The sequence below is a fragment of the Pleurodeles waltl genome, chromosome 8 (assembly GCF_031143425.1).
Source record: "Pleurodeles waltl isolate 20211129_DDA chromosome 8, aPleWal1.hap1.20221129, whole genome shotgun sequence".
NCBI lineage: Eukaryota > Metazoa > Chordata > Amphibia > Caudata > Salamandridae > Pleurodeles > Pleurodeles waltl.
In genome coordinates, this window is record NC_090447.1 from 1148945307 (window position 1) to 1148958956 (window position 13650).

Here is a 13650-nt window from a genome sequence, read left to right on the forward strand (position 1 = left end):
GCCTGTGTAAGAATTGTCAGAGCTCCCTATGGGTGGCAAAAGAAATGCTGCAGCCCATAGGGATCTCCTGGAACCCCAATACCCTGGGTACCTCAGTACCATATACTAGGGAATTATAAGGGTGTTCCAGTAAGCCAATGTAAATTGGTAAAAATGGTCACTAGCCTGTTAGTGACAATTTGGAAAGAAATGAGAGAGCATAACCACTGAGGTTCTGATTAGCAGAGCCTCAGTGAGACAGTTAGTCACTACACAGGTAACACATTCAGGCACACTTATGAGCACTGGGGCCCTGGGTTACCAGGGTCCCAGTGACACATACAACTAAAACAACATATATACAGTGAAAAATGGGGGTAACATGCCAGGCAAGATGGTACTTTCCTACAATGTGGTAGTACTATGCGTGAATTCCACAATATAAGGACACGTGATATCCTCAACGTAATGCGCTGAGACCTACGAACAATCCTTCCACAGGCACTCTCCTTCACAGAGCCTGCTCCTGGGCAGTCCACGCCTGTGATGGCATTTATCAGCCGGTCAGTAGATGCCAGTCTTAATTACTTCCGAGGCATAAACCTGCTATAATGCAAACTCTGTGGCTGTCAGGACAATGAGCAAGGCCCCGCCGACCCTGTAACTAAGGGCATTGACTTGAGTCAACTGTATGCGGAGTACTGCGTCATTCTGCAAGGCCACCAGGTGGAGGGTTGGCATCGACTTTGAGTGACTACTGTGCAAGAGACTGATGCATGCAATGTACAATAAATCCGACATCTCACGTGCTACAAATGACTCATTTTTACAACTTCATTTCCTATAGATCTTCGTTTGCATCAATAAACAGAAAACGCCCTCTCATTGCAGATATATAAATATGCATCTGAGTCAATGTGCCTCAATTAATTCAGTAGTATTCCAGTGCATAGCATATATTTACTGACATCATTTCGGCGACTGGAAATATAAAATTTAAAGTCATAGCGCACCACAAACTGCAGGTCCGCTTCAGCACACGCTGCACACTAGCCATCTTCTTCACATGCGTAGTCATATAGCAGTTGATTTCTTTTCATCTCTGCCTAATAATAATCAGGACTTATTGCCGTTTGCCCTCTCTTACTAGCTACTGGAGGTGACAGGTGTCAGTTTAAATGAATGGTTTCCATTTGGCCTTCTCACATTGTCCATATCATGCGTTCCTCAGTTCAGACCATCTGCTTGGAAGATTGGTCAATCAAGGTAATCGAAAGTGAAATATGGGAATTGGAAAATGCTTTACAGTACAAACGCCTTCCCTCTGCATGGTTTGTGTATAGCATTCTCATTACGCACCCTCTCTGCAAACAGCTTGGTTAGAACATATTTTTTGTTTAGAAATCCATGAATGAAAATAACCTCATTTTAACTTCAATTTTGATATGATTTAATGCCCACGGAATGTCGTTCTGCCTGTCCTGTATGAACAGAAAGCAAATACAAATTTGATTTCCTTTTACTACAAACAAGTCCTCGCACACAGCTATCGTGGCTATTTCAGGACCTGCCATGTTACACAAATATTTACTTAAGAGATCTGTTCAGCAATTGGAGGGGATTTGGCTAACTACCAGAGCTGCCGAATTTGGACCCGGAATTTCGGATTTGAGGCTTGGTGCAGGCTCAGCTTCCTGCGATTCTGGGCAAATCGCTTAAATAAGCACATGAAACACAAAAAACATGAGGGTTCATGTGTAATGTAACTGGTACTCATAGTGCTCCAACACTTTCGGGTTGATTGCACAGAATATGTAATTAAAAAATAAAAGACCTGGCTACTCCCTGTCCCCTGCTGTGGAAAGTCTATTTAAAAAATGTATCAACCTCTCTGTAACCTGTGGGAGGGTCCCAGAGACTCTTAGATTAGAATTGGTGACACTTCTGCTTGAAAATTCACATTCTTTTCTAGAAGGTTTCATAAACTATGAGCCAATCTAAACTCCACCTGTTGAGCAGATGGCTATTGTATAACGCCAACCTTTCATAAAGATGAGCACTGTGCAGAACAGTTCAGACAGATTTCAGTCTAACTCGTAGTAGCAGATAAGTCATTACTGCAACTCCAGATGATTTAAGACTGGAGGTGAAAGTGGATGGTGTTGGGGCAATCAATTTACACAATCTATCCATGGCTTTCGAAAGAGTCAACCACATCATTCTCCTAATAACTAGGCTTCTCTACATTGATATTTCATGCTCAGCCTTGTTTTGGAGAAACTTTTTTTATTTATTTTTTTAATCAGTATTTTTAGGGTTGAGCATGCAAGCGCTCTGGCCTGTTGCAATCTCTCTGTAGGCTTTTAACCTTGCCCATGTCATGCCCATCACTTTCGCTGGCTCATGGGCTTGCCTTTTAAGTCACTTGATTTAATTAGTGAAAGGCATGCATATGTCTTTACTTTTCTGGTGTTTAGCCCTCCTTGAGCACACCAGCCAACCACTGAAAACATACGAGGCTCCATGTTTTCTGCATGGTTTCTGGACTACCTTTTCTTTTTATTTGCTATGCAGCACGATCTTGCTGGACAGTAATCGAGCACTTTGCATGACTATCAGTTTAATTCTATTGTTTACCCTAGCGTTCCTTGGTGAATTCAAGGTTTTACACAGCACGATTGCGCTCGTTTATTTATTATTTATGGAACCCCATCCCTGCCCAGCCCTCCCCTTGTTTAAAGGTACTAAAGTTCTGCAGGGAGAGAGCTCTAACTCAAGCAAATGCAAGACACATTGCATTTTAAATGCTTAAGTTTTGGTGAGTCTGTTAGTCAGCCTTAAAATGACACCCTTTATGTTATGCAAATATAAAGTGGTACACTGTTCCGAATAAGAGGAAAGAAAAGGAGTCCTGAAATTCAGGAGCAATGGTCCTCACACACCTTGGTTGGTGTCATGCTTCATCATCGGACAGCTCCTCGTCAGACCGGCGCTGCAATGTCTGACGGGCACCCCCCGAGGGGGGGCTCTTTGCCGGAGATCTTTTTATATATTCGATGATGCCGTGGGACCTAATATGGATCTGAGAAAAGAACAAATCCACAAGAGAGAGAAAGATAAGGATAAAATTGGCTCAAATCCCTCACTCAATGATTTATTGTTTGCTATTGGGAGATGGTCAAAAATAAAAAAATGTAGGGAGTGGAAACAGAGGTAATGCTCGGACACTCACACAAAACATTTAAGAAACGAGGATGGTGGAAATAATCCACTCCTCATTAGTATGCGGTCGACATGTTTCGCGTCTGTGATGGTCCAACAGGATCCAGTGACGCTTCTTCAGGACCTACTAAATCAAGAAATCACTCTCAAAATATCAATATACCTATACTCCTGCTGACTATCGTACACAGTCAAGGCGTCATCAGTCACTTACTGAGGTCAAGCCGGACTGGCTTCTCTTTCCTACTAGTCACCCCTCTTTACTGAAAGAACAGGTTCCATGGGATCACGTTGGCCTCTTGCCTGGCTTACCGAAAATTTTTCAAGTAGCCGAAGTCCTCCGTAGCACCTACCCTGGGGTTCGCGGTCCCGGATGTGATCGTAGCCCAGGGACCGGCGAGTTTAAATATAACGCGTAATAGGCGCATATGTCTCACTAGGCTCACTATTAGTGGCCATTTACCATTTTAAGATGGCCGACACGAACTTAAAATGGTAAATGGCCACTAATAGTGAGCCTAGTGAGACATACGCGCCTATTACGCGTTATATTTAAACTCGCCGGTCCCTGGGCTACGATCACATCCGGGACCGCGAACCCCAGGGTAGGTGCTACGGAGGACTTCGGCTACTTGAAAAATTTTCGGTAAGCCAGGCAAGAGGCCAACGTGATCCCATGGAACCTGTTCTTTCAGTAAAGAGGGGTGACTAGTAGGAAAGAGAAGCCAGTCCGGCTTGACCTCAGTAAGTGACTGATGACGCCTTGACTGTGTACGATAGTCAGCAGGAGTATAGGTATATTGATATTTTGAGAGTGATTTCTTGATTTAGTAGGTCCTGAAGAAGCGTCACTGGATCCTGTTGGACCATCACAGACGCGAAACATGTCGACCGCATACTAATGAGGAGTGGATTATTTCCACCATCCTCGTTTCTTAAATGTTTTGTGTGAGTGTCCGAGCATTACCTCTGTTTCCACTCCCTACATTTTTTTATTTTTGACCATCTCCCAATAGCAAACAATAAATCATTGAGTGAGGGATTTGAGCCAATTTTATCCTTATCTTTCTCTCTCTTGTGGATTTGTTCTTTTCTCAGATCCATATTAGGTCCCACGGCATCATCGAATATATAAAAAGATCTCCGGCAAAGAGCCCCCCCTCGGGGGGTGCCCGTCAGACATTGCAGCGCCGGTCTGACGAGGAGCTGTCCGATGATGAAGCATGACACCAACCAAGGTGTGTGAGGACCATTGCTCCTGAATTTCAGGACTCCTTTTCTTTCCTCTTATTCGGAACAGTGTACCACTTTATATTTGCATACTATTGGGAGAACGTACACTGGACCGCCCAATTCTCCTTTTCCCCCCCCCCCCCCCCCCCCCTTGTGTTTTGAACCCTTTATGTTATAACATCATATAAGGGTGCCCACCTGCAGGTGTTTGGGCACCTTTTGGGCGGGGCCAGGCCCTGCATCCAAATTCATGCGGCACACAGCTTTGGGGGGGGGGGGGGGGGGACTGATGGCACATGGGGGAGTGGTTGGGTGCAGGTCCACAGGCTGTGTATGGCAGCATTCTCTGACACCATTGATGGCAACACTGCAACATCTAAAATTGCATCATTGGCCTTGCTGCCACAATGATCTTCCCATATTTTAAACGACAAGTTAAAATTGTTTGTACAGATTGTAATAGTATTTTTCCCACCACTTCTAATCCTACCACTAGTTTAATCCAGGAGTAATTTTAAGAGGCTGATATTTCCAGGTCGCCCATGAAAATCTTGATGGCCACATGATTTAGGGCAATGACTGATGCAGATAAACCTGTTCTGAATTGGAATAGAAGTTGAAATACAGCCACTTTTTTTTTTTTTTTTTTAATTTAAATCATTGTCAGCTTCCAGTTCCTGCTTACATATTCTGCCTAGATAATAGAAAACATTGTTTTGTAACGTGTTTTTATTTTTTATTTTGAGTTCATGTTGTGGCTGTAGTTCTATGTATAAAATGTAATATTTATAATTTCTGTAGCAAACTGGATCAGTATCATTCGGTTACATTTTCTCGTACTCTGACCATGTACATTTGAAAATTGTACATAGTCATTTTTCTTTCAACATGTATGTATACATCTACATAGCTACGTAATTGCCCTTAGCCAAGTGTAGTCTTCATTGCTAGATTGTGTTGTGGGTAGGTGAATTCATTCACATTAATGTGGTTCCAGTTGAGTTCATTAACCTAAATGGACCTGGGGCATGTATCATTTGTGGGGGAATGTACAAAAAAAGTGATGGATTTGTGACTGTTTTGGCACATAATTTATTGAACTACAGATCTCCAAGCATATTGTGATGACTGACAGCTGGACGTAATGTAGACGTTCTTTCCACCTTTTTCATGCTTTGAAATCTGCTTGACTTTGTGTTATTTCTACCTGTGTTTAATTTATTAAAGGCCAGAAATGTGTATTCTTTGGCATGATGGAACATGAGTGGAATATAAAAAGATACCTCCCTTTGAGACAAATATTATTTTGTTTTTAGGTGATCCTCGCAGACCCTATCCTACAGATCTGGAGATGAGGAGTGGCTTGCTCGGAACAATGAGCAACCTCCCCACAAATGGAGTTAACGGACACCTACCAGGAGATGCGCTTGCAGCAGGCAGACTTCCAGGTAAGAAAATATGCCAGGTGCTCCTGGACTGAAAACTGTTTACTTGTACTCACTCTAATATTTTCCCTTGGTTTCTCTTGTGACTCTTTACTTTCAATTACTGATACTTTTTCAGGATTTTAACTATCCTGGGACCTTCATTGTTCTCAGTTTAGGATTGTTTGGTCGGTAACATCGTTGTCTTAATTTTTCCCCTCCAGGCTACTAGAATCCCAGTGTTTGTGACCCTCTGCTTGTTCTCAAGCTGCTTCAGCAATGTATCACTCTGGCTTTTAACCTCCTTTTCTAGATTGGCGACTTCTGACTGGAGTCAGTTGACCTTCATGGAAGTTGATTGGGCTCTGTCCTCCATTTGTTTGACTTTAATCTGAACTGTAGCAGCTGGCTCCTTTAGTTAATAAAATTTTGGATTCAGGAGGGGTGTGCTCATTTTGTCAACTGTAGTATTCTGTAGCACTTTTGTCAAGTTGGGTCATGATGGTACATCATCCCATGGCAATGTCTAAGTTGACCACTCCTCTGTGCCTGGTTGAGATCCTTTTAGGAATTAAAGGAATCCTTTTTTTTGCCCCCTTACCTCTTCTTGGGATAAGGCTTTGTGTTTTGCTGGTGGTTTGAGACTTGAACCAGAAGCCCCATATCGCTCAAAGAAGACCTCAATCCCGTACTTTGATTTTAAAATCACTGTATAGAAAGAATAAGGCATCGAAGAATAACTTTTCATAGTTCCAGACAATTTCCCTGATGCAGATGTTGCCCAAATGCTTTTCTTCAGGGTTGGGGAACATTACTTCCTGCTTTCTCTCTAATTCTCTTAATTCATTGAACAGTGACTCAACTCCAGGGTGATACATATTGCCCCATTTTGGTCTCTTTTATAATATTACACATTAATACTCCTGTTAGAGGAGTATTTTGCCTGATTTTGCAGGTTCTAATCTCAGACCAAGTACATGGATGAGGTAGGACGGAGAGTGCTGATTCTTCAACCCTCCCTTCCATTGCGGAACCTGAATATGATTCTTAGTAAAAAGAATAGACCAGGAAGCAATACAAAATCAAACTGAGATTGGTTCTGCTACTGGGCAGGGGAGGTTCTTCTCATAGCTTCCATTAGTATTTTGTCCTTTAATACCTATTTGAATACTACTGATCACTATTGTTATCCATTAGCTACTGTGGTCTGTTTAAATACTTCTAATGACATTTCCTTTTTAACTTGGATGCTTTAACCTTTCTTGAATGGCCTAGCTCCTCAAGGAATTTAAGTATATTCCCGACGTCTGATGCACACGTATTTTGAACCACTTCTTCATGTGACTTTAGTAATAAAACGCTGTGCAGATCAAAGGAAAACTTCCATTTTCTTCTAAGAATAAATTAATTGTTTACATGGACATGATGGTCTTTCAGGTGGTACCTTCCTTTGTTCTAGCAGTTTCTTCTTAATAGGGAGATCAGATTTATTGTACTTCTTACATCTCATGCTAGCACATTTGAGGAAACTTTACATAATGTTGATGTTTTTAGAGCTCCAGATGTCTATCTTGAAAAGACCAAACATTCAGAATTTGAGGACTGCTTGTGATTTATGATTGGTTTATGCCAACCAGTAAGGCAGCTAAGCACACCAATGTAAATACTTGAACAATCTCTACACCAGTCATATCACCTTAGAGACATTGAGGTTCCGCAGAGATTTTCCACTTTTTCACAAGAGCAACCACACCTTAGTGACTAAGATACTAAACTCTAAAAATGGAGATTTGTCTTTAGAGTGAATGTACAAGTTAACTGAAGAAATTATTACCAAACAGCTAAGCTGATTGGATGGCTGGGTTAGAATGTCAGGGCTGTCTGTCACTGGACCAAGACTGAGTGAAACATCAAAAAGAGGGAGTGGTGAGAAAGGCTGCACAGATCAGAATGGGGTTACCAGGCTGTGTAGGATTCCATTTCACGCGTTACTGGGTGAAGATTGTTTTGGGGGTATAGTGGGAAGGGGGTTTCTGGTCCTTGGTCAGTGAAAATGAGGACCTTCTTTTGGTTTAAATGCCGTTGGCTGGTGAAGTCTCTTCATCAGCATTACCGAGGCTAAGTGAGAGCTTGATGTTTGCACAAATGGATTGTGGTAAATGTAGTGAATGATAACTCACCTGGTCAGATTGTGTGCTGGTGTGCCAGGCAGAGTGCTCCCTCTCCCCTTTTTTGAATGGCTGCGAGTTATTGGACAAAGGAGCTCTAGGATGCTCCTGTGCTCTGGGAGTGGTATAGAAACCTGAGAAGGCTGATCAGCATTGTTAGTGCCTCCAGTGTTCACTTGGGACCCTGTACTGAAGGACAGCAGTGCTGAAACACCTCTAGAGATCCACGGCACTGGCTGCACCAACAATGGTGACTACTAAAACCTTTCTGCTAAAGTGGGTGTTATCATCTACTACAATGCACCTTGGCGAATTGTGTGCTGGTATGGCAGGCTGTGTGCTCCCTCCCCTTTTTTTCATTCAAATCTGAGTTTATGAAATAAACATCCTTTTCATGTGGCAATGGTTTACATATATAGGGAAGCACTGACCAAAACCTATACATGTAGAGCAACAAAGATTGTTTGTTCTGAGGGCTGATGTGACAAAGCACAAAGTGGGAATCCACTCCAAATGTTATAAGTTGGACAACGTTTTATCCGCTTTGCGGGATTATTGATATTTACGTAAACATTTTATTTAGATGTTTTAGTGCTAATGAATTAATATGTATTTGTACTGTTTGGGAATATTAGTAATGTAAGCCTGTTTGACTACTGCGGCCTTTCCCCATTATGGTAAATAAGGTTGATGTGGGGACCTCTGAGAACTTTACAGATAACTAATTTACTACTGCATGATTTCACATTGAGATTCCACATTTTATAGCCATGTGTTCATGCCACTTAAACTCACTGTATATGAGTTAGTTGTCCTCTTCTGTTTCACTACAGAATCTACGTTGCGAATGACATTTGCAGTTACACAATATAAATTGTTCCCCACATTGGGTGATACCGCTCATATGTTGGGCTCTGTTGGCACATGAACACAAGCTACAGACCTCCAAAAATTGTAGTGTTTGTTCTTCGTTCCTAAGCAGCTGTGAAAGAGTGCAAGGTCTAGAGTATAGTCATCACTTTTCCTGTCCGTATCATGTTGCTGCATTTTTAAGGTAATCTCCTACCCGTTAGTAATATGTGCCAGTGAGCAATTTTTATTGTAATAAAGTCAACCTTACCGCATCGTCGGAATTAAAACAAACTAACGTGTGTGTGCTTTCTTTAAGATGTACTGGCTCCGCAGTATCCGTGGCAGTCAAGTGATATGTCCATGAATATGCTGCCTCCGAGTCACAGCAACGACTTCCTGTTGGATCCACCAGGGCATAACAAGGAGAACGAAGACGACGTTGAAGTTATGTCAACAGATTCTTCAAGCAGCAGCAGCGACTCAGATTAGAAACCACTGAACAAAAACTGCAGAATCTACTTACAGCTTACATTTTAGGAGTCAACAACGAGTTGGTTTAAAAAAAAAAAAAAAAAAAATCGGATTCAGACTTCTTGTTGAGCCTTAAATTTGAGTTACAATATGGCATGTACTCATCTGACAGTGTTACTTAATTTGCAAGGTTGTCTCTGCACTTAGCTGAACAAAGGTTTATGAATATTCAACTTGAGACGTTAACATGTTTTAACAAACCTAAATAGCTTTAATAACGTGGTGGTGATAAACACAGTATTAAGTAAAAAGGTAGGCTTGCAAAATTAAAAATCTGATCGCACACTGTGTGGGCAGCTCTTTGACAGTGTTGCGTGTTGTTTTTAACAATCTAGCTTCTAGCAGCTGTTGAAGCGGCTACTGTTGTATATTTTCTGTTTGATACTCCCAGGTTTATTTGTAGATATATTTTTTTAAATGAAAAAAAACGTTCTTGAATTCTGTTAAGTGACTTTTATACTATGGCATAGTAATAAAGTCAATGATTGAATGTGTTAGTGTTCCGCTATCGAATTCCATCCTTCTACAAAGCAACTATAAAGGTAATATGAAACATTTATTGTTGAAATTACTTTTTCACATATCGATACAATTGACAGAAGAAACTTAATTTTTTTGTAAAATGAATGAAATATATATTGTAAATAAAACAAACTTTTCCATAAGTGTTCTTCTCTACTGTTCTAATTATTGCTGCACTCTCCCCAAGTTTGCTTTACTATAATTTTACAGTTCCAGGAGTTTATACTTCTTTCAGACCTCACCACCACCTTTTACCTTCCCGTGTTTTATTGTGATTGGCAGTATATTGTCCCTTGAGCTTTATAGCAGTTGTTCTGCAGTATGTGTAACATTGAACGCATCAAACATAATTACAAAGTAATAATCACATTGTAGATGTGATCAGAGATGGTACCATCACTGACCTCTTGCAGGTAATTGCAAACTGAGGAATAGTTGGGTCTGTGGAAAGTTAAGGATCTAAGTACCACAGCTTGCACATTTTAGGATTTGACAAACTTTCACCTCAATGAGGATTTAACTAAGTTTAATTTATTATTGTAAACCATGTAGTTTATACTGCTCCCAAAATCATCAATGGCTTTTTTTATTTTTTTTAAAGGCAGAAATATACTCTGTAGGGTGCCCTTTTCTTACAATCGAAGTACAGAATTTGACATTTAGAACTTTGTCAGTCCCATGCAAAGATGATTCTTACCAAACATTTATACATGGCTTAGACATGAAATTAATTTTAAAGCTAGTGGAACTGATTTAACATCAAAGAAAAGACAAATCCATCCTAATAAATACTGATTTTGAACCGTTTAGTGCTATTTGTATTAAAACGCCTTAATCCATAAGGTCTCATAAACTGCAACCTTCTAGTGAGACTGGTTCTCTGCAATTACATCATTCTACTATGTGGTACTGTTTTATAGGACCACTTGACTTTCCAGAGGCTACTTGCGGTAGCTGATCACTTGAACAATGATCATACTTTTTTAAAATAAAAAGCCGGGCCTTTAATTCACATTGAACTCTATATCGGTCTGATCCCTTGCAGAGGACCTCTGGAAGATTATGCCTGGAAGTTGTGGCCTGAATGGATCAAAACAAGGTCACCAAGTACTTCTTCCCAAAATGACAGCTCCATAGAAGATCATTGAATGTACAGCATAATGATAGCTTGAAAATGTATCTTTGAAATCAAGTAGGAAAAGTACAGTGCCTTATCGTTGCACATACATTTAATCTGATTTTGCTGTATATCTGTCAATCAGTGGGTGGGTGAGAGGGCATGATTAGGGATTTATGTGGACTTCTGAATCAGACTGTAACCACTGATCTGCATAGTTCTGAAGTTTTTGTATCTTGAGAATTTTGTTTAAGAAAACCTTATTCAAGAATATTATAGCACTCCTGTAGGTATTAACAAGGCTGTAAATGAGCATCAAACTGTCCTTGGCAGGGGTGAAGCCACAATTTAAAATTTGAGGTATAACGACCAAGTGCCTAAGGTCCGTACCAGGGATTGGAGAAACTTGCATATCGAGACTTGAGATGGCTTTTCCGTTACATTGTTGTGCAGTGTTCCCTGATCCATGTTGGAACCTTCCTTCTGAACTTCCCTTTGCTAAATTGGTATTTGGTGCTGGTTGTTGGAGTCGAGTGATCTTGGTGAAAACTGTTCACTATACAATAAATATACTATACAAACCATGTCTTAATGGCGGTGGTGACCAGTTTAATGCCGCACAGAGGACAGCGTCTGTGTTGCCACTTCGGACTGTTGTTACCATCATGAACTGTAAATAATCTACTCGGGTGTGCTGTGAACATCGGATCAGTCTCTTTGAACAAGCCCTCCTTCGGCTTGCCACAGGCTGCGGTACCTGTAGGCACTGAATGTGCCACCCGTGAAGCGCACCTTGCAGTTATGTGCTGTCATTCAGTGAGATGCCTGAATGATTCCTCTGTGATGAAAGAAGCTCTACGTAATAATCACCTGTGAACAATGCCACCTTAGATTGTATTGTTCTGTAAGGAATTATTCATTTGTCCAAGGCGAGTGACTTACTTCCCTTCAGAAAGTCTCCAGAACGAGCCTGTCCTTCAAGGAACACAATACTTGAAGAAATCTTTACTGTAACTGCACTCTTCCTTCGATGGTGATGGTGATTCTCGAGGTGTATCCTAGTGAATCGGGTGCCTTTCTGGTAATGCTGATTCTGTGGGCAGAGCTTTTTTTTTTTTTTTCCTTTTCCATTCAGCACTGTCTCTTTGGAAATCTCTGTATGTGTTCGCCTTTCCAGTAAGGTAAAGCTGATCCTGCAGAGGAAAAAAATGATTGCAACACACACTTTGTAGATATTGCAATGGCATGTCATCTGAGGCGGTCTCTTCTGCTAGCCCCCGCATCTGATTGAAGAAATCTATTATCTGCATTGCGTTCGTGGGCAGTGTGATCTTGCATACAGTAACATTACACTGCTGTATAAAGGTACAAAATAATGACTTTCTCTTGCAGTCAGCTTCATTTCACTGTACCCACTTGACAGAATCCTTAACAATGTAGCAATCCTGGCCACCATAATCTTCTAGTCCTTGAGTCTAGAAGTGGAGAAAAACATTACATGCATTAAGTTCACATGGAAAATATGTTTTCCTTCTCTTGCAGGCTGCTTCTCTTTAAAATATACTGACCTTCTATAGCAAGGATTGTACCTTTTGTGAGTTACCTATCAGCCAATATAACTTGGTGTCAGTAGTATTCTATTCCTATACTACATTAACTTGAGCGTGGCTGGAGCTGGCATGTCCCGGCGCCCCTCTTTACCAGGTGTTTCTGGTGAATTTTTTTTTTTTTTTTACCTACAAGGAATGGTTAATTTGAATATTTTCTATACCCTGTCGATGAATAGAAATGTAGTCTGTTGACCTACAGTCAGAACTAGTTAGATGAAGTAGGGTGAACTTAGTGATGTCTGTTAAAGGCTCTTGAAGGAGTTGGAAGAAGATTTTTGGGGCGGGGTTAAGATAAATACAGCAGAGACACACATTTTTGGCCTCACCCATGGAAATATAAAAAGGTTTTAAACTATATTGCTGTACTTGGAGATCTCTCCGTGACATTCAAATTTGGAACGTGCGTCTCTCCCATAAGACACCACTTGGTCATATATACCATCAAACCGTACATTCAAGAAAAACTGCTTGGGCTAGCAAAATACATTTTCTGCTACAGTTAAATCAGATGGTTTGGCCAATACTACTTTTGTTTTTTTACCCATAAATGCAGTATGGAGAGAATAAGCAGGTCTAGTGACACTTAAGGTGTTGGTATATAGAACACACATACAACTGGAACAAGTGATTGCGCGTTCTTAGGGCCACAGAGTAGCTAATGTGGTTACTTTTCAAAAAGGAAGGTCGACTGAAATGCTGTGTGTGAGAGCAACTTCAGATTATATTGTGAGTGCATTAGCATGCTGAATCTTCCCCCTTTCCTTTTATACATTCAGGAAAATTACAAGCATGAAAAAAATACGAATGTTTGTTACAACATCGGGAAAATGTTCTTGAGCATTATCTGATCAAACTGAATAGTACTTGCAGAACTTAAAAGGGCACAGGTGCTAATGGTATGGGTGTGTTTCCCCTAGGGAGGGAGAAGGCCCTACATTAAGTAATAATTAAAATATACAGGAAACCGTCCACAGAGCGGCTAATCTCATTTG

General features: G+C 40.8%; 1 protein-coding gene across 1 annotated transcript in view; it reads left to right on the forward strand.

Annotated features, from left to right (window-relative positions):
- Positions 1 to 10074, forward strand: part of MED4 (mediator complex subunit 4) — a 57969-nt gene extending 47895 nt beyond the window's left edge. The window contains exons 6-7 of the mRNA XM_069205383.1: positions 5751 to 5882; positions 9195 to 10074. Coding sequence (XP_069061484.1) covers positions 5751 to 5882; positions 9195 to 9367 — 305 coding nt within the window. The 3' untranslated portion in view covers positions 9368 to 10074. The remainder of the gene's footprint in view (positions 1 to 5750; positions 5883 to 9194) is intronic.
- The last annotated feature ends 3576 nt before the right edge of the window (positions 10075 to 13650 follow it).